Source organism: Taudactylus pleione, unplaced genomic scaffold (genome assembly GCF_031769625.1).
Source record: "Taudactylus pleione unplaced genomic scaffold, aTauple2 ptg000758l, whole genome shotgun sequence".
Lineage (NCBI taxonomy): Eukaryota > Metazoa > Chordata > Amphibia > Anura > Myobatrachidae > Taudactylus > Taudactylus pleione.
In genome coordinates this window covers 3,687,418-3,711,944 of record NW_028285160.1, presented here as the reverse complement: position 1 = coordinate 3,711,944, position 24,527 = coordinate 3,687,418, and the positions used below count along the sequence as shown (strand labels likewise).

The 24,527-nt window shown below is 43.4% G+C and overlaps 1 protein-coding gene across 2 annotated transcripts in view; it reads right to left on the bottom strand.

Moving 5' to 3' along the window:
* Positions 1-1,189: 1,189 nt before the first annotated feature.
* Positions 1,190-24,527, bottom strand: part of TMEM196 (transmembrane protein 196) — a 29,264-nt gene continuing 5,926 nt past the window's right edge. For both annotated transcript variants that reach the window (XM_088457364.1, XM_088457365.1), the window contains exons 2-3: positions 2,044-2,100; positions 1,190-1,523 (exon numbers count right to left, since the gene is read on the bottom strand). In XM_088457364.1, coding sequence (XP_088313490.1) covers positions 1,269-1,523; positions 2,044-2,100 — 312 coding nt within the window. In that variant the 3' untranslated portion in view covers positions 1,190-1,268. The remainder of the gene's footprint in view (positions 1,524-2,043; positions 2,101-24,527) is intronic.

The following is a 24,527-nucleotide window of genomic DNA, read 5'->3' as shown; positions in this document are numbered from 1 at the left end:
ATACACACTAACACATATATACACATTAACACATACATACCCATATATACACACTAACACATATTGCACACAGTATACACATACTAACATATACTGTATATACAATAACACATAAACATATATATACACACACATACATACACTCATTAGGCCCTGCCCCTCACACTGTAATGCTGTGATTCGTGGTTGCTATGGGGGCGAGGATTGCCGTATTTGCTACGCCCCCACTTCGGCCATTGTAGTGGTGCAAATTGGTGGTCTGTCAGGGGGGGTTTCTAGGTACTCAGAAACCCCTCCTGTGTGTACTACTTGTGGGGGCCGCTATGTGTGTGCCCCCCCTTAATCCGGCCCTGCCTGACCTCAACACAACCCTGGCACATCCACAAAACAGTTCTCTTGCGTACGTTCTCCTTTAGCGGCCACAGGAAGATGACTGAAATGCATACGGGTCTGAATCATACATATGCTTGCATATGCAGCTGGGATACATGCACAGTATGCTAAATATCGCTACATGCGGCTGTGTTCTATGTTGTGTGCGAATTAGAATCAGGCCCATTATACCTAGGATGTAGCTTAAAACTCTTTAATGCTTCATTGTTTCAATAAGGCAGGGTCGGACTGGCCAACAGGGGTACAGGGGAAATCCACGGTACGCCCCACTGTCTGAGGGCCCCACCCCCTCCTCTAGGGGTGGAGCAAGGTCATGGATGAACTTGGTGCTTGATTTGTTTCTATGGAACCTACACTAAGATTAGCCCTCCTGCCAATCAAAGTGGGTGGTGCTGACACACCCCTGTCCTCTATTTTATAAAGGGCCCCTGTTCCTTGCATGTCCTCTCTAATGTTTGTCCAAGTCCATCTGTTTTGGCTGGCTACACCCCCTCTGGGGGCTGGCCACACCCCTTAAGCTTGGACCTCTATCATTGCATTCCCTGGTGGGCTCTCCATGCCACAGTCCGACACTGCAGTGAGGTGTTCTAAAAGGAGTAGCATAGGCAGACAAAAAACTTTATCCTGCATTGATGAGTGTTATTAATGGTAAAAGCATATTTCTATAGGTGAGAAGCCTGTCACAGCATTGGCCCACATCATGCTCTATAAACCCAGTGGGTAGAGAAATTACTCAAAGATGGTCATATCTATGTACATTTGAAAAATAAAGTAACAATACATGTTTTAATCCAACATAGTTTTTATTTGAAGTCAAACCCAACTAAATAGTCATTCTTTGGCCCCTTCTTCAGTCTCACCGACCCAGGCTCAGCTCATTGAATTACCTTCTCTGTCATTTCATGTGAGTGATGAAGTGAATGTTCTCTTTCTATAAACATCCTCCTTTGCTCATAACTGGCCAGACGGCAAGTAAGCCACGTAGATATGGTGCAGCCGCTGATACCTATGCATGCAAGTGACAGTGAAGCGAGGTGCAATGAAGATTTTTTGGAAAGGGGGCGTAAGAACTGAATGTTTAGGATGCCTCCAATAAGTCCGCAGATGCAGCAGGCAGAGAAGAGAATCATCTGCAGTGTGAAAAGAAAAAAGAAATTGAGTTTCTGCAAGTAGAGGATGGAAGTTATCAATCCATGATTCTGGCTTATTAGGATCAACAAAAGGAACCAGAAATAGTATTATAATGTTGGTGCAATGGTGACAAAGTTTCATTAATTCCAAACCCTTTTTGGGTGCATTTGACCACGGTCAGGACACTTATTGTAGTCGTTTGTCAAAGCAGGGCACACACAAGTGGGCAAAGCTCCAACAGAATATAACCAATACTGTCCATGTGTAATAACAGCGTAGTGATGCAAGGCTTTTGTCAGATTAATGTGGGAGGATTGTGGTGACAAATGCATCTCTATATTGATAAAAATGTAACTTGTTGATAAGTCATCATACAGTAGTAAGGTGCATTGGTAGACTCTGGTACCAAGAGATCAGCCCACGAGTCTGAAACACAGTGTCCTAGCTCATCTTCAAATTCTAAAATGTAATTTATTTAATTTTTAACTGATTTATAGCAGATTGATTATAGATACTTACTATAAGTCCAGATTTTTTTTTGGCGCAGAAGATTCCACAAATGCCACAAATCAGAAACTGCAGTGAAACAAATATAGGTATTTAATATATTGATAAATACTGGTAAACACTCCCACAGGGAAATATGTATTTTTTACACATGCGGAATAATGTACCGCTTGCTGTTAATTACAGGTCAAGAGGAACTCAATGACACACACATGGGTTGTGTACGGGATCCCGATTGTGCAGATGCCAGCGGCCAGATTACCGACAGCAGCATCCCAACAGTCAGAATTCTGATAGATTTCTGTAAGTATTATAACCCTTACCCTAACCTTCCCCCTAACCCTCCCATCCTGCACCCTAACCCTCCCATCCCGCAGCCTAACCCTAACCTTCCCATCCCGCAGCCTATCCCTAACCCTCCCATCCCGCAGCCTATCCCTAACCCTCCCATCCCGCAGCCTAACCCTAACCCTCCCATCCCGCAGCCTATCCCTAACCCTCCCATCCCGCAGCCTATCCCTAACCCTCCCATCCCGCAGCCTATCCCTAACCCTCCCATCCCGCAGCCTATCCCTAACCCTCCCATCCCGCAGCCTATCCCTAACCCTCCCATCCCGCAGCCTAACCCTAACCCTTAAGATGCCCACACACATAGCGATTTTTTTACCCGATTTGGCTGATTTTGATGAATCGGGAGGACAAATCGTGTAAAATATGGCCAAATCGTGAGTTTCAACTCACGATCACGATGCCAATGCGCGTCCCTGCTCGTTGTACCTCGCATCTTCTGATCTGCCATGCTGTAGGGCAGATTTGCCAATCTGGGACACAATGCACTGGATGCACGATAGATCTTAAGTCAGATTGGACATTTTTTAACTCCAAATCGTGACCACGACGGCTGGGGAGCTCCCGGGGAGAGTTCAGGGGAAATCGTGTACATCGGCGGATCGGGAACACATCGCTATGTGTGTGGGCAGATTAATCCTCCCCTCCCGCAGCCTAACCCTAACCCTCCCCTCCCTCAGCCTAACCCTAGTCCTAACCCTCCCATCCCGCAGCCTAACCCTCCCTTCCCACAGCCTAACCCTCCCTTCCCACAGCCTAATCCTAACCCTCCCATCCCGTAGCCTAACCCTAGCCCCCCCCTCCCGCAGCCTAACCCTAATCCTTCTGTCCCACAGCCTAACCCTAACCCTCCCCTCAAGCAGCCTAACCCTAACCACCCCTCTAGTGCCTAATTCCCCCTCTAGTGCCTAACCCTAACCCCTAACCTTAAACCACCCTCTAATCCTAATACTTACTTCTGCAATCTGTCGGTATGCTGAAAGTCGGTATGCTGACTACATCCTACACACATATACACACACGAACAACGAACTCTAAAGAAATTAAAAGGTTTGCATCCTGTATATATGGAGCAGAAGTTGTAGTAGGAGGATGAAATGGGATACGTTAATTATCCCGGCACAGGGAATGCCGGCGCCCAGAATACCGGCGCCAGAATCCCGACACCTGTCAGAATCCCAGCACCGGCATACCGACTCCCGGCATCCTGCAGTTAAGTAGTGGGGTTGGGAGGAGGGTTAGGAGTTAGGGTTAGGCACTAGGGGGAAGGTTAGGGTTAGACACTAGGGGGAGGGTTAAGGGTTAAGCACTAGTGGGGGAGGGTTAAGTTTAGGGGGTGGTGAGGGGGAGGTTAGGTTTAGGCACTAGGGGGGAGGTTAGGTTCAGGCACCAGGGAGAGTGGGTTATGGTAGGGAGAGGGGGAGGGTTAGGATACCTACCGACAGGTGGATCCTAACCCTGCCGGGATCCCGAGTGCCGGCATCCCGTACCCATCCTGAGGAAACACATCTTTGATTGAAGCATATATTTTCTAGTTGTTTGCTTACATACAGTAGTTAAACATTCTCACATAAGTAACTAGATGTAATTTGTGGGTGATACTATGACACTACTCTTTGACTTCTTACTACACAATCACATACAACATAAATTCAAGTATGTACACAATAAAAAAGTTAAAATGAAATGCATTTGAATCAAATATAGTTTATTGTGACATTCTAAACCTATTAGTGTGTTGTATCTCCTGACTAAACAGACAAAGCAAGTTTGTAAAAGGAATTCATTGTGTTGGACTGTGGAGTCAATTGTCACTAGTTACATGCTGCATTACATGGATGAGGTAGCTGATAAAATGTCTGCTTTAGAGAAGTGTATTGCTTCAGGGCCTCGGTAGCTTCAATCCAAGTAACCGTAGATAAGAAGTAACTACAGTGTTAAGGGTATAATTAAGAATGGTGGTACAGTAGGTAAAACGTACTGCAATAGTAGTTCTCAAAATAATAGACTATCTTAATCCCACATCTGAACTGTACGTCATCAAAATGGGCTTTTGTTGACACAGATGATGGACTGAGCTCTTCCAAATGTACTCAGGTTGCTGGACAGATCTTTAGAAAGAATATAGCTAATTTTTAGTATAACCAGTGTAAATTTAAGTGTAATCTCCAATGAACAAATTCACTTGAATACATTTACATTAATTATTATTTGTTTGTTTTTTTCATTTAAATACCAAGTTATCTTCATAATAGATGATTATGTTTGATTGCAATTTAATTATTTTTAGGTACACAATATAAACACATGAATAATTTATTGAATTATATATTAATAATTCTGGTACAGATTTATCAATCAAATCATTATTTAACTGCTTTCTTCCTGGTTGTCTACCATCCAAAGTCCTAAAGTGACCCTACTATATTGGGATCCTTTGTTTGCAGGCCACCAAAGGCACCAGAGTTACAGAAGGAGCATGCATTTCTTGTGTTGATTCACTGTGTAATGAAGTTACTTAGAAGAGGATGGAGGTAGGGGTTTGGCATATCGCAGATCCTTGGAGAATATGATATAGCTTTGGGGCATTGTAGGATAAATAAAGGACCACAGGGCTATGGGGTCTATTTACTAAGCCTTGGATGGAGATAAAAAGGACGGAGATAAAGTACCAGCTCCTAAGGATGGAGATAAAATACCAGCTCCTAACAGTCATTTTTCAAACAAGGCCAGTGACATGGCAGTTAGGAGCTGGTTGGCTGGTACTTTATCTATATCCACTTTTGTAAATAGACCCCAACTCACATAAGGTCCAAAACACCCAACAGACACGAATAGACCTATTGCTGTTGTAATTTGCAGTGTGTAACATCTGGAGAATTTTTAAATGAGCAAGGGTGACGGATAGGGGTTGGGTACAGGATGCTGGCGTTCGTTATCCCGGTGGTCACAATCCCGATGCCGGCATCCCGACTAGGTTACAATCCCGACAGCTCGAGGTAACTATACCTAACCTAACACCTAACCCTACCATAACTCTAACCCTCCCTCCTCGGTGCCTAAACCTAACCTCCCCCTAGTGCATAACCTTCCCTTCCCCCTTAGCGTTTAACCCTAACCCTCCCCATAGTGCCTAACCCTAATGCCTAACCTTAACACTCCCCCCAACCCCGCTACTTACATTGGGGATTCTTGCAGGTGGGATACCAGCGCAACTGTAAGACAGCATACTCGTTTATGCCTTCTTACCGTCTCATATCAAGTGCTGGTTATTACCGTTACTCAGCGTCTCTCATCAAGTGCTGATTATTACCGTTACTCAGCGTCTCATATCAAGTGCTGATTATTACCGTTACTCAGCGTCTCACACCTTCTAGAAGATAATAGCTAGAATCTGATTGGTTGCTATGGGCAACATCTCTTTTAAAACTCACTTCTAAAAACTCTCACTTAAATTTACCCCTAAGTATCTGTCGAATGCAGTATGCCAGTGGGGCAGGCTCCTGTCTTGCCATCGATTCAGCAGCATTGAAGCAAGCCTGGAGTGGACATCCTTAGTATGGCTACCAGTAGATCAGTATTAGATTCCAAATTAGTAAACCTGGACTTGCAAGTATATAAAACAGAATCACACAAGGCAATATGTATATTACAGCATTATGCACTAAATAAAAAGTTGACTATTTTTTTTTAATACTTTAAAATGTATTATTTGTTTTTGGGATAAAGCAGCACAGAGATGTTTTGTACTGTAATCAATCATTACCCTGTTTTCTGGTCACTGTCACAGAACAAGACGCTGTATTCAGGTGTACCACCTGCTAAGTCAGTTATCATCGTCTATTGACTTGCATTTCAACACATGAGTTATTTGTATATGGTTTATTGAAGAATTTGGCATTTACAGTATCAAATATACATTGTGAAGGTACAGTAGAACATTTGAATAATTCTTAGTGCATTTTAGAGAACTGTATACAAGAGCTTTAATATGCAAACATAAAAAATGCTTTAAAGCAGTAATTGCAGTCATCAAGACACATTGTAATTCTAATAGAGTCGGGGGAAGTTGAGTGACTGGTCTTTCCGGAGTGCTTTGTACATTAAAGTATACATATTTTTTCAAACCATGAAACACTATCAGGAATCTCACAGTCCAGTTTTTCAAAGGTTTCCTTCAATATCCACATGAGCAGCTACATTTGTTGAAGCTGGAGAGTGCTACTCATACTTGCCTACTTTTGAAAAATAATTTCAGATAGATTGTGAAAACAACACCTATGAGCGCATATTAAAGTGGGCATGTACTGCTACATCTGAGAGGCATGTCATAAAATGTACTTACATCCAAATGTAAATGAGCCCCAAATCAGTTAGTAAAAATCGATTTGTTGATGAAAACACACTGATACTTATAAGAAAATGCATGTAGCCATAGGGATCATTGTGCCTTATAAACAATGCAGGGAAATTATACTAATGATCTAATTTGAATGTATATATATATATATATATATATATATATATATCTGTTTTTAAATTTAATATAACAGCTTCATAATGGAGGTAAGGTGCAATCAGGGAGATTGTTAGACTCTCCATGAAGATTACTACTATTTCAGGGAGACTCCCTGACCATCAGGGAGAGTTGGAAAGTATGGTGCTACTGCACGTGTACTCCATATTGGTTTCTACAGGGAGGATTCAAATCCCTAACCAAGATGGCCTCCGACCTTACCTCTGCGCATTCCCCATTTTTGTCACAGTGTTGGTACACCTTAGTAGAAGACAGACGTCTTCCACTTAGCTCAAAGTGACCCTGTATGTTACTGCTGATCCACGATGCTAGAGATGCTGGTATTGCTTGTATCCTGCACTACTACCTGTACCTACATACAGTCACGGCTTGTGACCTGCATGCTCTCCTCAAGCTCCGCCCCATGCAAAGAGTCTGTATATGCATAACTGTGAAACCAGCTGTACAATTCACATTGCTGCAGAATAAACCACCCCACTGGTTAAGCACTGGGCCATTCGATGACTCAGGGCATCCGCTGGTGTGTACCTACACTCTACCATACCACCGCCAGCTGTACATACATATTCCAACAGGTTATATTATGGGTCCTGGCACAAAAGCCACAGAAGCACAGGCCCCAAGCTACTAGAATGCTCAGCAGCACACATACACTATTTTAGACACCTGCAAACACAAAATGAAGACAGTACATAGTATTTTTAGTGCAGTGTTTTAGCACAGAAAGCTAATCAAAATACAGGTGCTGCATAGTCATGTCAGTTTACTATGAAGATGCAACTAAAGCGTGAAAGGTTAGAACCTGGTGACAGTACAAGCCCAAATGATGTAGAAAAAGCCATGTGTACATATGATTGGTTTGAATTTTGAACAGTATGTGACAGTATGTGTGCTCTATCATATATGGGAAAGTGTCAGCAAAAGACATGTAGACAGAATAAGTCTGAGACATGTATTGTATAACACCAAGCTATGTGAATGCAGCATTATACATTGAATGATGTCTATTTCTTAGCAATCAATGTATGTAGAACAAGTAGATAATAAAGTGATTACCACAGCAATGATACTTGATAATTTAACCCCTGCGTTTGACTTTCTAGTCATAGCATTGAAAGCAAAAACAGCCAAGTTACCCACAGACACAGTCAGAGCAAAACTGCTACAGTTCCAGGAATGCATGTCAGTTGAGTTGAACTGTGTGGGTACTGCCTTACACCTGATAAAAGTGACAAGCTCAGAAAATGTTCAAGTGTTAGTTAAGTCACAGATTTCAATGTAAGCAAAATAACATAAATGCTATACCGAATACACAAATGTACCAAAAAAAATGAATCAGCACTGAACATCACAGATCGTTGGTGTATCGATTCAGGTGCTACCAGGCATTTCAGCTGCGATGAAGAGTGGTTCACCACATTAGCCACATGTGATCGTATAACTTTCAAAGGAATTGAAAATTAAGTGCTTACAGCTAAGAAAGCTGGAACAATTACAGCCCACTTAAGAATTGGGACAAAAAGAAGAGTCACAAAAATCCAAGCCGTTCTTTATGTACTAGAAATTTGAATAAATGTTATATCCATTAGTGTCCTAGAGCAAAGAGGTCACAGAGTTCACTTTGCAAGAGGAAAATGCATTGTACGGAGCAGAAAAGGGACCATAATAGCAACTGGTACCTGGTGCCATCAATTGTACGTCCTTGACACACAGCAGTGTTATGCAATGATGACAACTGATTCACAGCCTCTCAAACTCTGACAAAGAAGAATTGGTCACCTTGGATATGACGGAGTTCAAAAGCTATTGAACGAGGTACTGTAGTTAAAGGAATATCAGTGACTCATATAGAGAAACCCGTATGTGAAACTGTGAAACAAGGAAACAAAGCCATCAGCCATTTCCAAAGTCAGAAAGAAAAGCTGACACACCACTAGAGTTAGTACATACAGATGTGTGTGTGGTCCAATGGAAGTCAAGTCAGTAAGTGGTTACAGATACTTCATAACATTCATTGATGTCTTCATAAGAATGACACACTTATTCTTCATCTAGGAGTCTGAAGTAGTGAAGAAAATAGCAGACTACAAGCAGAATTGGACTTAGCAACAAGGGAGTGAAGGGTTTCCATAAGTGGGTGGGGTTTACCATGCTGTGTATCTTCAGCAACGCATATTGTAAAATAATAAAAAAGTGTTGCTGCATTATCCTCCCCTAGGTTTCAGGGTGGATCATGTGACTGTTGTTCCTGATCATCTTGGCTGGCCACACTATTGCTATGTAGATGTTTCTTCACCCTTCCCTCGTTGAGGTCCCGCCCCTTTTCCTCTATACCTTGTCCCTGCACTTCTCCTCCCCTAGTCACCTCCCCTAGTGCCTGTTCCATCCTGCTTCCTCTCCTCTCCCTGGTCTTCCAGCCTGTCTGTGTCTGTGAGTCTCTCCTCCATTGCAGCTCTGCAGATAGTGTGCTGAGACCAGTAAGCCCTCCTCACAGTGTGGTAAGTCTATAGGAAGGGGTGGGGTGTATTAATGCAATATCAGAGTGGGGAAGATTGTTATTGTTATCTGTGGGGAATATATTTATAATAAAGGTGGAAGGGAGTGTATTAATGATATGGGAGTATATTATTGTTATCATGGGGGTGCATTGAAGTTATTTTGGGGGTATAGTTATGAAGTTGTGATAATGTGTTAATATTTTTCTTATAAATATATGCACACATTTACATTTCCACACACAAACACACACATATGACCATGATTACACAATGATAACGGGCAAGTATAACAGAAAGACAAGGAGAATGCAGGATGGGGTTGGCTATTGTGACTCTCTGGCACTGGCATCAGGGACACTGCTGGTGAGACGGACTCCCACCCACTTTCCCGAGCCCCCCTACCTGATGGCAACACCCGGATACAGTCACAGCCGTGAAAGTTTTTCCTATGCCCAGTGTGCATCAAGCATGTGCACGTGTCTTGTTGACATGTATGTGTGTGGCCATCATACGCATTCATTGGCACAAGTAGCACCACACTCCTCCTGGAAGCTCCTGGTTCTCTGTACTGTTACTGTATTTTCCTAAAGGAAAAAGTTGCATCTTCCAGCTGGGCGAACAGCCTGTGTTTTTGGTCCTCTCTCTGTGTGTGCTAAGTTTGGGGAAGGAGTGGGGAAGTCATCCCCTCCACTGTTCCGTTGGGCTAGGAGAAAACACTAAGATATCAGCGTGCACCATTTCTGCACTCTTTTGCCTGTTCACTGCTTTCACTACGCACCCACATTGATTTTTTTATCTTTGTTTGTGTGAATCTCCCTAGTAGTTTGTATATTTATACTATTAGTTTTTTTTCTGTCTACTTCCTCCTGTGTCTATTTCCTACTCTGTCTTTTTAGCACTCTCACCCTATATTTTCTCCTTTTCTCTCTCTCCTTCCCCCTCTGTCTGTTTCTCTTTTTCCCACTGACACTGTTGCCCATTTTTCTCTCCTTTATGTAATTTAATTCTTTCTGTCCCCCTACCCTGTCTCTATATACCCAACTCTGGGGTAGATGTATGAAGAGTGGAGAAGTTACCCATGGCAACCAATCAGCTCCTACCTATTTAGAAAATGCACTTGATAAATGTAACCTCAAAGCTGATTGGGTGCCATGGGCAACTTCTCCACTGGTACACTTCTCCACTCTTTTCACCACTTCATACATCTACCCCAGAGTACAGTGTCTTCTCATCCTGTCTGGCTGTTTTTCCCCATCCCCCTGCTGTAGCTCTCTATCTTACCTGCCACTCTCTCCTGTCTCCCATTCTTCTTTCCATCTGTGTCTTAGGGCTCCATTTAACAATGATACCAAATACCAGTGGCATATTTTGTTTAGTATCACTGTGATATTTACAAATATGCAGCCTGTGTTTAACATAACTTACCTATACAGCGAGATCTAGCACTGTCTTCCCATGCCATGGCATCCTCTGCTGAGTAGCTGGCAGTCTAACGCTGCTGGCATCTGTAGAGTCATAAACAGCGGTACCGCTGCTTGATAAAATCTAAATGGATGTCATAAACCCTTTAGAAAATGCTAAAGGGATAATGACTTATTTTTAAAATGGAACTCTTAGAAAGAATGAATATCTATGGGCAGGCCTGGTGACAGGGGGGGGGGACTAAGGGTACACCCGTACCGGGCTCCAAGGTCCATATCCGCCGCCCTGTTCTTTTGCACTCTGGCCCGGGTAGCGCTGGGTTCCACTTGAAAGTGGCTGAGACGCGACCCAGGCCAGACATGACCTCTTCATGCAACGCAGTAGCGTGACGTGATAGGTCACGCCACCGCACATCGTCTCCGTCGGTCAGGCATGCCGCACATAGTGAACTGCGCTGCGGTGGTGAGCGGCTGTGTGCGGAGGAAGGGGCTGGGGGCAGAGGAAGGGGCAGAGTCAGAGGAAGGGGCTGGGGGCATAGGAAGGAGCTGAGTGCAGAGGAAGGAGCTGAGTGTGCAGGAAGGTGCTGGGGCAGAGGAAGGGGGTGGAGGCTGAGGAAGATGAACGGGGTTGAGGGCTAGGGAAGGTGAAGGGGCTGAAGGCTGGGGAAGGTGAAGGGGGCTGAAGGCTGGGAAAGGTGATGGTACTAAGGGCTGAGGGGGTTGTGGGCTAAGGAAGTTGATGGTGGTCTGAGGATGGTGATGAGGGTCTGAGGCCGAGGAAGACATTAATGGACTTTTGGGCTTAGAGTGTTGATGAGAGGCTAAATTTGAGGAAGGTGATGAGGGGCTGAGGACTAAGGATGGCTGGCTACAGATGCCATCCCTCCTACCCGAGGCATCCACAGCACTGTGATCAAGAAGACCTGCCTGCATCATCAGTGACAGCGTGGTAAGCCAGTGTATTTCACTTTATTAAAAGGCTGGCATATATTTCAGTTAACATTATCAATCTTCACATATCATACATGCAGGGGAATTATGTGTGGGTGCGAGGTCGGGGGTGGTGGTGAGCAGGTGGGGCCCCCAGAGATATCAGTGTACCGGGCCCCAAGATTTCTGTTGCTGGCCCTGTCTGTGGGTGAAACTGAGACACTTTTTTTGTAAGATTTCAAAGTGGATTTTTGTGGGTGTGGTATATGCAGCCAGAGAGAAGTAATGACGGAGAAGGATTTCAGTGGGGAATGTTCAGCATCAGGGGGTAGTAATGTTTGAAGGTTATTTCAGTGGGTAAGGGATGGTGTCTCTGTGAAGTAATGGATAAGAGGTATTACATACTTAATATTTTTGTAGCATAGTAATTGGTACAGATTAAGCATAATGATGCATGGTGTGGGTCACTTGTATCGCCCCTGTCTTTTGCCTCTTTACACAGGCTCCATACATTTTCCTCCATGTACTACTTTTTCCATAATTTAGCGTCTCAGTTTGCTTATAGTGTACTAGGTACTTAGGATTAGTGTTTTGGGGCAGCTTAGATACAAAGTCTATGGCACACTAAACCACCATGCAGATGTGTCCACATACTTCTAGCCTCCTTGCGTGTTAAACAACCCTTCTAGTCATGCCATGCCGTGGCATGACTTGGCAGCGCTGAGCGTCTTTTTGTGCATTTCTCTTTCCTTCATATGCATCTTATTCGTACAGCGATGTATCAGCATACAAAACACTACGTTACAGTGTCACACCGCTGGCACTGTAATGTAGCATTTTGTATGCAGATACACCCGCAGTTGCACACAGAATAACTACTTTTTTGCATATAATTTTAATCAACAGAAGCTGCTAGTGCATTCTATTTGCATTGCTGTGTGGATAAGACATATTTGAAAGGAAAAAGTCACATGAATGACACTTGGCGCTACCGAGTGAGCTCACTCCATGCAACTTGTAGCATACAGAGAATAGATGTATGTGGACACATCTGTAGTACAGATATGTCCATATACACCTTTCCTAAAATCAAGCCATATCGCCAAATTTGCCATGCCATGAACTCTGTGACTTAGCCACGCCTTGTGATTTTTCTTAAAATTTGCTATTTAAAACTGCTACTTTATAAAAAATTAAAACTGATAATGGTGGTGAATATCTAAACTAAGAAATCAATTTTGGGCATAAAGCTGTGTCCAGGACAGTCTACCTGAAAAGTCGTTCTTCCTCCATTTCCCTAAAAGACAAAACACCAATTGAAGCATGGTGGAAAAAAAACAAATGTAAGGCATCTCAGTACTTTTGGAAGTACTGCCTACATGCACATACCAAAGGAGAAAAGACTCAAGCTGGATTCAAAGTGCATGAAGTGTATCATGCTTGGCTATTGCCAGTGAAAGTAAGGTTTACAGATTCTAGAACCCAAGTGCCAGAAATCTTGTCAATTCAAGAGATGTCGTATTTAAAGAAACAACACAAATTAAAGAAAGCTGGAATTTGAAATGCAGAGCAAGTATGTGTCATTGGATATGCCAGCAGCTAGAGACATATCTGAACCAAAGGCTACCAGTGTGGACATCCAAGCACAGAAAAAAACTTCTGCGAGATGGAGAGGTTTATTTATCAAGCAGTGAAAAACTTGGAGAAGTGGACCAGTGGAGAAGTTGCCCATGGCAGCCAATCAGCTTATACCTATTATTTTATAGACTGTACTTGATAAATATTACTTCAAAGCTTATTGGTTGCCATGGGAAACTTCTCCAATGGTCCGCTTCTACGTTTTTCACCAAATATTGAAATCCACATAAAAGATACTATGAGGAGTTTGCAAATATCGTGTTCAGTAAACCTCAAGACATTTCAGAAGCACAGTCAAGAGCCAACTGGTGAAAATGGAAATCAGCAATAGTCAAGGAAATGTAGTTATTCGATGAAAATAATACATGGACTATAATTTAGTGACCGAGCCATCATAAGATGGTCAAAAGTAAATGGGTGTTCTGCAGAATGTTGAAGGCAGACTAAAGCATTGTACGTTAACTTATAAGTCTTAGTTGGTTGCAAAAGGTTACACACAGAAGTCAGGAATTCATTATAGTGAAAACTACTCCCCAGCACATTACGATTGGTCATCACTATATCAGCCCTGCAAAAAATGCTACTGTACCAGCTGGATTTCAATTTGCCTTCCTGAATGATGGAGAAGATATTTATGGAGCCATTAGAGCATTCTAATGAAACAATGTTTAAAGAAGTAGAAGTCTGTCTTCTGAAAAAAGCACTACATGGTCTAAAGCAGAGTGGCCGATGCTGGTATTTAACATTAGATGCTCTATTGCAAGAGATGGGTTTTGAATGCTCAAAGATGGATCACTGCGTCTTTCTCACACGCTCATACAGAAGAAACTTTTTTATTATTGTTGTGTATGTGGATGAATTGCTTTTGGCAGGCCAAGAAAAGTACACTGCTGAAGTAAAAGAGTTGCTCAGACAAAATAAGGCCTTGGAATTAATCAAGACCTAGAGAAGAGCACTTTATCTATCGACCAACAAACCTATGTAGAGAACATAGTTGAGAAATATGAGATGTCAGATGCCAAACCGATAGACACTCACATCGACAAAGGCACAAAATTGAATAGACATGTTGCCTAAAAGCAAGGAGGAGGCTGAAGACATGAGGAAGGTTCCTTATCAAAATACCATTGGGCACTTGATGTATGCAAGTGTTGGGACCTGTCCTGATATTACACATGCAGTGAGCAAAGTTAGTCAGTTTGCACCCAAACCGGTAAGACAACATTGGAAAGTAGTTAAAAGACTTCTGAGATACCTAAAGGGGACTCCTTTCTTGAGATTAGAGTTTACCAAGTCCGCAAACTCTTTACTGGAGTCATTCTGTGATGTCAACTGGGGGGCAGGTAAGAATGACCGCCTTACACAGGATATTTGTTTCTATTGGCAGGTACATTGGAGAGCTCGGCAAGTAGGAAAAACCCACCGTGGCATTATCTACTACTGAGGTAGAATATATGGCATTGACTGAGTAAGCCAAGGAAGCCCTACACCTCAAATAGACTTTAAGCAAATTGAGTCTCATAAGTGTGGGAGATACCTTCAACATTGAGTGTGATAACAGGGGTGGAATTGACCTATCATATAGTTATAAACATAATAGAAGATCCAAACATATTGAAATCAGACATCACTTCATCCATGAGCCCGTAGACTAGGGATCTGTTCTATATGTAGTTCATATTGCCAGCGAAGAAAACCCTGTAGATGTACTTACTAATGGCATTACATCACACTCACTTGCCACATTCCTAAAGAAAAGTGGACTGAAACTTACTTGAAATATTGATGTTTTCTTGCTTGTTTAACCCAATTTTTTTTACAATTTGCAATAAGGAAGCTGAAAGTAAACATTTGTGTAACATAAAAAAGCTTGTAGCTAGGGGAGGTGTCGAAGCTGGAGAATACTACTGCACATACTCCATATTGGTTCTTACACGGAGGTTTCAAATCCCTAACCAAGACGGCCACCAACCTTACGGTGCCATCATGTCACTGTGTTGTAGCGCCACATAGAGACCCTGTATGTTACCACTGATCCATGATGCTAGTGACGCTGGTCCCGTTGGTAACCTGTATGCTCCACTCAAGCTATCCTCCACTCTGTATGCATAACTGTGAGTACAACTATACAATTCACATAAACCACCTCATTGGTTAAGTGCTGGGCTGTCCATTGACTCAGGGCATCCGCTGGTATGTACCTACAGTCTTCCATACCACTGCCAGTTGTATACACATATTCCTACAGAATTCATATCTACTGTATATATACGTTGCACTGAGAATGAGGTAAAACATGGCATTATACTCGGTTTTATTGTACTAAAAATACTTTCAGAATAAAACCTATTAAAACCTACAGTAGAGTACTTTAAAAGTATGACCAATGCTCATGAGATGGCATGGGAGGTTGACCTGGGCGAAACTTTAGATATCAAAGATTGGAGCGATATATATATATGCCAATGTGGCATCCAGCTCTATATGTGTTTGCATTAAAGAGAACACTTACAAATTGTTTTATAGATGGTATTATGTCCCTTCTTGACTATATAACATGCACCTGGACATCTCAAATCTATGCTGGAGATGTGGCTCCAATGTTGGAATGCTGAATGTTTCTACATGTATGGTGGAGTTGCCCAAAGCTTGTCCCCCTTTGGAATAAGATTAATACTTTGGTTCATTTCATAATGGACTTGAGCTTTCCACTCACTCCTAAATACTTTTTACTACCATTATGTGTACCTGATGCCACTCACTACCAACACAAATTATTTCAACATATGGTTATGGCAGCCACATGTCTTTTGGTGGCTGCTTGGAAGAAAATAGAGGTTCCATCTATGGGGGAGATTATAGCCAAAAGTTGGCATATCCATTATATGGAATACATGACTAGCATTCTTAAGAATTATTCTAAAAGTTTTACAAAGACATGGGAGCCATTGACCTCTCATTTTCACATCCCCCAACATACATATAGCTGATTCCTGCATAGATCTCGATGCTTTACTTTTGTTCTTTTCTCACAGAAATAGGGCCTTCCTCAGAATAGGTTTACTACTTAGTGGACAGATGGGAATGTTCACCTGAATCTGCTTCCTCTTCCTCTTCCCTTCCTGTCTTTTCTGCTTGTGGGCAGCCACCCCACATTTCTAATTTTTTTCCACTTTCCGCTTCATTACTTCTATTCTCATCTTTTCCCTCTTTTCCACACTCTTCTTTCTATCAATGTAAAATTTGTATCAACTTTCCTTATTGCATAACTGAGCCGTGACACCGGAATTCATTTGTTCTATTGGTATTTTTTGTCTGCTGTTTAGTACTGTTGTGCTATTTATCTTATGCAGACCTCTATGTAGGTCTTGTGTTTGTTGTCATTGATCCACCCAACAAAATTCTATTTAAAAAAAAAGAATGACCAATGCACCTATTTATATATATATATATATATATATATATATATATATATATATATAATCAGAAACTATGGCCATCTAGGATAAGAATAAACAATAAATATGTTTCAAACATTGGGGACATTTATGAAAGCTGATGAAAAGCTAAATGTTGATCTTCTCCAATCAGCCAATCAGACATTTACTTTCACTTTCTACACGACAGCATTGTCAGTTACTGTCGCACTTTACAACAAGACCTTTTCCCTCTGTACTTGTTTCCATATACTGTATGCCCGGGTTTGGTATAGAAGATAGACACTCAATAGATCTACAACAGATGGTAGATAGACAATAGGTTGACAGGGACAAAAGGTGGACAGGTAGAACTGGTTGACACTGTCACGCTTGCCACTGAGGGGTTGGAAGCTGAGGTCCGAGGTTGGGGAAGAAATCAGAGACGAGGGGCCTGAATGTAATATCTCCTCATCCACAGGGCTTGGACGTTGGCAAGACCCTATCAATGCTGTGGAGTCTAACCTGCTGGGGGGTATTCACCAGTGACCCTTACCAATCGGGATATGGGTTTTAGCTGCACCCAGCAGGCAGGTTGTGGTCCTTTGATATTGTATCCAAACCCTGTGGGAATAGAGAAACACACAGATGGTGGCCCAAGGAATATGCCTCACTAGGAGACACAACTTCACTAGAGATTGGTACTTGAGGTACCCACAGGTAATAGTGTGTAGACATACTATTGCGCTGTTGGCTGACTTCTGGGTATTGAGCACAGGCAGAGGTAGTATGACGCACAGTAGCTCCTGAAGGAGACGCTAATTTGTTCACAGGCTGAGATGTTAAGATGCAAGTAAAGTAAAAATATAGTGTTGTCCAATTGACATAAAATAGTCACTTGTTTATAGTTCAACTGTTGTACATCCTTATTTTCTTTACAGTCAGCAACCTGGTTTCTCCACTTGGTTTTTCACACATCCAAAACCTTTACAGAAAGGCACAGTTTTAGGCATATAGGGGTAAATTATCTGCTCCCCCTATTTGAGCAATACCTTCCCACAGTCAGGGCAGATGGCAGCAACACAGGATACAGCACCAAGGTGCTGTATCCTGTGTTGCTGCCATCTACCCTGACTGTTTAGCGCTAAATATCGGCATTGTGTAGCGGGTGCGGAGCCTAAATGACGTGATCGCATGGCTCCGCCCCAACCCCGCCCCTAAACACTGGTAATGTGTCCGGCCACGCCCCCTCTATACAGGCCCCACCCCCCTGCTAAACCGACCTGGCTGCTTCCTCCCGGAGGAAGCAGCCAAGATGTAGGCAAGTATGGTGTAGGTTGGTTTGAATATGCATAAATCTTATTGATATCATACATGCTTTCAGTGTGCAATTTCCGCTGCTTAGTAAATAGAAAGGAGAGCACTAGCTAATTTTAATAGTAACTAAGTGCTAATTTAATAATCCCATGGGCATGTCTCAGAAATCCCTAGGTCAAATTGTTCTTACAATCAGCCCCTTGTCATCGCACTCCCCCTTCATCAAGTACCCATTTCTTTTGGGATCAGATTATCAGACATCTGGTTTCAATCCATTTTCTTGACAGCATTTCTGATGAGAGTATTTCCAACCATCCCACAGGACTCTTTACCATCCCAGGAAAGTGGCAGGTGAATTATTAGCCTGAGGATCTCCTGTTCCTGCAACTTCACCCAGTAAATGAGCTCCAGGACATGGTTTGTAGTAGAGATGTGCGGTTCGGTTCTCCAGAAATCTGAATGCACTCGAAGTTCGTGAATCTGGACATATCCGAGTCGTGGTTCTAATCTCCTGAGGAGATCCAGATAATTCCGAGTCATGGTTCTGATCTTCCAGCAGTTCAGAATTCAGATTTTAAATCTGAATTTTGGGTTTTGGATTGCAAAAATTACATGTCTTTATCTGTTTTTATAATTAAAAAAAAAAAATATGTGTATATTTAAGTGTGTGTACAGGTATATATCTACAGGAAAAATGCTGACCGCGCACTGTGTCCACTTGTATCATCCAAATTTAATCATTAAAGTCCCAATAGTTAATTTGAAAAATCCAAAGTGCTGCTGAATTAATATAAGCTCCTCCAAGCTTATGGAAGTTCAATTATTCTAGGAAAAAGAATAAAGAGCGCACAATGTAAAATAGTATCAACTTTATATAATAAAAATGCATACAATCACATACATTTCAGTAAAGAACAATCTGTTTGAGTCACCAATTCCACGAGTACCGTCACCCTCACTCCAAGCTGATGGCATTTGGAGGTGCAATCGCTGAAAGCTGTGCCTCGGGTGCTGCTGATTCTCATAGGAAAAAGATCACCGACTCCTAAAAACCTTAGCAGGGACTATGGCTTATTTCCTCCAACACGCTAGCTGAGCATGTGTTCCGAGCCTCGCACTGGTCGGCTAGTCAGAATAAGCCGGTGTCTGGTACTGCCTCTCCAAACGCATTTCAACGCTATTGGACTTCGTCAGTGGGTGTGTCCTTATATCATCCTGACAAGCTTATATACCCGCAATGTAACACAATCATTTGACACATATGTTTCATTTTAGTCATTAGTAACGTACTATTAGCCACTGGTATTCCATTTGTGACAGTCTATAACAATTGGGAAAAAGAGTTAAAGTCCATACTGAACAGCTTGGAGTGAGGGTGATGGAACTCGTGGAATTGGTGACTCAAACAGATTGTTCTTTACTGAAATGTACATGATTGTATGCATTTTTTATTATATAAAGTTGATACTATTTTACATTGTGCGCTCCTTATTCTTTATCCTAAAATATATATAAAGTCAGGTGCATAAATATTGGGACATTGACAGAATTTTCATATTTTGGCCTCTATTCACCACCACAATGGCTTTGAAATTAAACAAACAAGATGTGCTTTAACTGCAGACTTTCAGATTTAATTTGAGGGTAATTACATACAAATCAGGTGAACGGTGTAGGAATTACAACGGTTTCTATATGTGCCTCCCACTTTTTAAGGGGCCAAAAGTAATTGGACTATCAACTCAAAAGCTATTTCATGGACAGGTGTGGGCTATTCCCTCATTATTTCATTATCAATTAAGCAGGTAAAAGGTCTGGAGTTGATTCTAGGTGTGACATTTACATTTGGAATCAGTTGCTGTCGACTCTCAATATGAGATCCAAAGAGCTGTCACTATCAGTGAAGCAAGCCATCATTAGGCTGAAAAATCAAAACAAACCCATCAGAGAGATAGCAAACACATTAGGTGTGGCCAAATCAACTGTTTGGAACATTCTTAAAAAGAAAGAACGCACCGGAGAGCTCAGCAACACCAAAAGACCCGGAAGACCACGGAAAACAACTGTGGTCGATGACAGAAGAATTATTTCCCTGGTGAAGAAAAACCCCTTCACAACAGTTGGCCAAATCAAGAACACTCTCCAGGAGGTAGGTGTATATGTGTCAAAGTCAACAATCAAGAGAAGACTTCACAAGAGTGAATATAGAGGGTTCCCCACAAGATGTAAACCATTGGTGAGCCTCAAAAACAGGAAGACCAGATTAGAGTTTGCCAAACAACATCTAAAAAAAGCCATTACAGTTCTGGAACAACATCCTATGGACAGATGAGACAAAGATCAACATGTACCAGAGTGATGGGAAGAAAAGAGTATGGAGAAGGAAAGGAACTGCTCATGATCCAAAACATACCACCTCATCAATGAAGCATGTATGGCTGCCAATGGAACTGGTTCCCTTGTATTTATTGATGATTTGACTGCTGACAAAAGCAGCAGAATGAATTCTGAAGTGTTTCGGGCAATATTATATGCTCATATTCAGTCAAATGCTTCAGAACTCATTGGACGGCGCTTCACAGTGCAGATGGACAATGACCCGAAGCATATTGCAGAAGCATCCAAAGAGTTTTTTAAGGCTAAAAAGTGGAATGTTATGCAATGGCCAAGTCAATCCCCTGACCTGAAATCCGATTGAGCATGCATTTCACTTGATGAAGACAAAACTGAAGGGAAAATGCCCCAAGAACAAGCAGGAACTAAAGACATTTGCAGTAGAGGCCTGGCAGAGCATCACCAGGGATGAAACCCAGCATCTGGTGAGGTCTATACGTTCCAGACTTCAGGCTATAATTGCCTGCAAAGTATTTGCAACAAAGTATTAAAAAGTGAAAGTTAGATTTAGGATTGTTTAGTTTGTCCCATTACTTTTGGCCCCTTAAAAAGTGGGAGGCACATATATAAACTGTTGTAATTCCTACACCGTTCACCTGATTTGGATGTAATTACCCTCAAATTAAATCTGAGAGTCTGCAGTTAAAGCACATCTTGTTTGTTTTATTTCAAAGCCATTGTGGTGGTGAATAGAGGCCAAAATATGAAAATTCTGTCAATGTCCCAATATTTATGCACCTGACTGTATATCTACCTGGCTGCCTCGGATCCCTATCCGAGTCAAAACCTCGAGATACCGCTGTCGAATCTCGCGGTTTTGGCCCGGGCGCCAATTGAAATCAATAGGCTAACCAGTGGTTGGCTGTGAGAGCCAAGCCATCTGTCACGGCTCTCAGCCAATCAGCCTTTCCCCAGACTTCAAAGGGGCAGATGCACGCAAGATGGCGGCCCCCACCGCACCGAGGACACCACTACCCATACTGCTGACACCATCGACACCCCATCACTGCTGACACCCCTGACATCTGCGTACTGAGGACACTGCCGGCACTCCTGCACTGAGGACACCGCTGGCACCCCCGCACTGAGAACACTGCTGGCACTCCTGCACTGCTGAAACTGCTAGCACCCACCCACACTGAGAACACTAGCGGCACTCCTGTACTGCAGACATTACCAGTACTCCCGCCCTGAGGACACTGCCACCAACACCGCACTGCCATCACCGCCAGCATGCCAGCACTGAGAACAATGCTGGCAGCCCTGCATTGCCAACACTGCCGGCACCCCTGCACTGCCGAAACTGCTTCCCCCTTGCACGACTGACATCACTGGCACCCCTGCACTGCCGCCACCGCTGGCAACCCTGCACTGAGGACAACACCGGCACCCTCTGTCAAACTAAGTGTACCATTTGTGCATCCAACCTGCACTGTATCCTATCCACACTGTATTTGACCTGCACTGTAAGTTACAACCCGCACTGTACCTGACCCGCACTGTATCTGACCCGCTCTGTATCCGACCCACACTGTATCCAACCCACACTATGGGGGTCATTCAGACCCGGTCGTTAGCGCCGATGCGCTCAGACCGGGTTGATGGCCCCCCACAGAGCATGCGCACGATGGCGACGGCGCCGTCGTGCGCATGCGTGAGACCCGCTACGACCGACAGCGCCGGTCGTAGCGGGTCTCAATCCAAAGGGGGCGAGCTGTCGATGTTGATTGACAGCTCGGCCCGTTTGGAAGGTGGGCCGGGGGGGTGGCAGCCCAAACGGAGGCGTTCCCATGGGAACGCCTACCGTTTGGGGGCGGCCCCACTGACATCACTAGTGATGTCAGTGGAGAGCTTCCAGCTCAGACAGAGCCAGAAGCTCTCCGGGGCTTACGACAAGGGAGACCCTACCCTAGGGTCTCGTCGTAAGCCCCGATGGTCGCGATGGTCTCTAACCATCGCGACCATCACCGGAGCGGCCGTTAGAGCTGTGGGTGTTAACCCACAGCCTAACGGCCGCAACAGAGGCGGGCGGTAAGGATGCAAGTGGCCGCCCAGTTTCTGAGCGACCCGCACTGTATCTGACCCGCACTGTATCCAACCCGCACTGTATCCGACCTGCACTGTATCCAACTCGCACTGTAACCTGCACTATATCCGACCTGCAGATACGGATTGCTGTTTTTATGTTTGGGAAGATTTTGAGGAACTGCTTAACCAAAAGGATGATTGATCAGTGCTTTCCATGGGCACAGAGTACCAGTCATCATTAGCCCAGGGCCCCCAGGTGGGAGGTACAGATTATGCACTGAGAATAGGCATGTGCTGGGTGCATATGCGCTTGTGTAGGGAGCATTCACGTCTGCTGTTGCTACTGTACACATGGTTTAGGGTTTTTTTTTACTTTGCTGTTTGTTAACTACTACTACTTTTTAGCAATGATATTCCACACACGATTCTGAGTTAGATTGTTTTCTATTAAAAGTATTTGTGAATTGGTTCGATTGGTTATTGCTAATACATTACTAGTAACTGCCGTATGTTTCTGCTGCTGCTCTGTTGCTTAGTTTAGCCAGCCAGCCTTTGGCCTATGTTAGTGGACAATATTGTGGAATAATGTTTCCTTCTGCCATCTCACATATTGTGTTTATTATCCATTAGCGCAGAGATATTATTTATATTTCTTCTTTTTAGTGTTTGAATTTGGAATGAGTTTTTCACAGACTCATTCAAATCTGTGCAGCTGAATTACCTGTTAACTATACTAGTTAGTTATTTATTTATTTAAATCCCAACTGACAAGCGCCGGCGTTTTTTGAATATTTTCTGTTTTTGGACAATATTGTGAGCTGTGAGGTGGTCAAAATTGAGTGGAAATGATTAGAAATCAATGTTATTGAGGTTAATAATACTTTAGGAACAAAAAAGACCCAAATTATGTAATTTTACTGTTTTTTTGTCAATTTGGAAAAAATTCCAAAACCAAAACCAGTCACGGCGTTCTGACAAAACCAAAACCAAAATCGGACGACAAATTAGAATCAAAACCAAAACCATCAAAAATGGTTTGGCGCACATCTCTCTAGACTATCACAGGCATTAAGGAAGAACTAAGGGCAGAGGAGAAGGAGGCTCTGCCAGCTGAGGAGAATGGGAGGAATACAATGGCATATACTGTACATAATTAAATATAGTTTCCAAGTGTCCCTGATTTCCAGAGGTAATCCCAGGTTTTTTCCATGGAATGTCATTATACTTCAGTCTAGATCCACTGGACTATAAAATATCTTATTTTCTGCATATTGGCCCATACTGTATGTACTAGCACACAATTTGCAGGGAGGGTTGTCTTAACAGCAGTGTGGGCCCTGGGCAAAGCAATGCACTGTGGTCCCTACCCACCCATTCATGCAAAAACATTTTTAATGGTCAATAAAATTAAACCCTCCTCATGCCCATCAGACCTCCCACACCTGCAGAGAGACTCTGGCCCTGACAGAGCCGGACGCTCTGACAGAGCGCTTGCTCTGAATCAGGGCCATCCTTCTTCATTTGTAGAGCGGCCTCCTGGCCGCTCGTATAGCTGTGGGTGACCACCCACAGCTATAGCGAGCGGCCGGGAAAATGGGCGCGATGGTCAAGATCATCGTGACCATCGGGCTTGCGACGAGACCCTTGTGGTAGGGTCTCATTGCCGCAAGCCCTGGAGTGCTTTCGGCTCTATCAGAGCCGAAAGCACTCCCACTGACATCACTTGTGATGTCAGTGGGGCCAGCCCCAGATGGTAGGCATTCCCATGGGAACGCCTCCTTCTGGCCAGCCACGCCCCCGGCATGCCCACCAAAGGGGGCGTGCTGTCACTCACCATCGACAGCACGCCCCCTTTGTAGCGAGACCCATAAGCGACGGCTTGACCGGGTCCATCGTGCGCATGCGCACTGGGCCAACATCGACCCGCTTGCGAGCGCTCGCGAGCGGGTCTGAATTAGGCCCTCTGTCT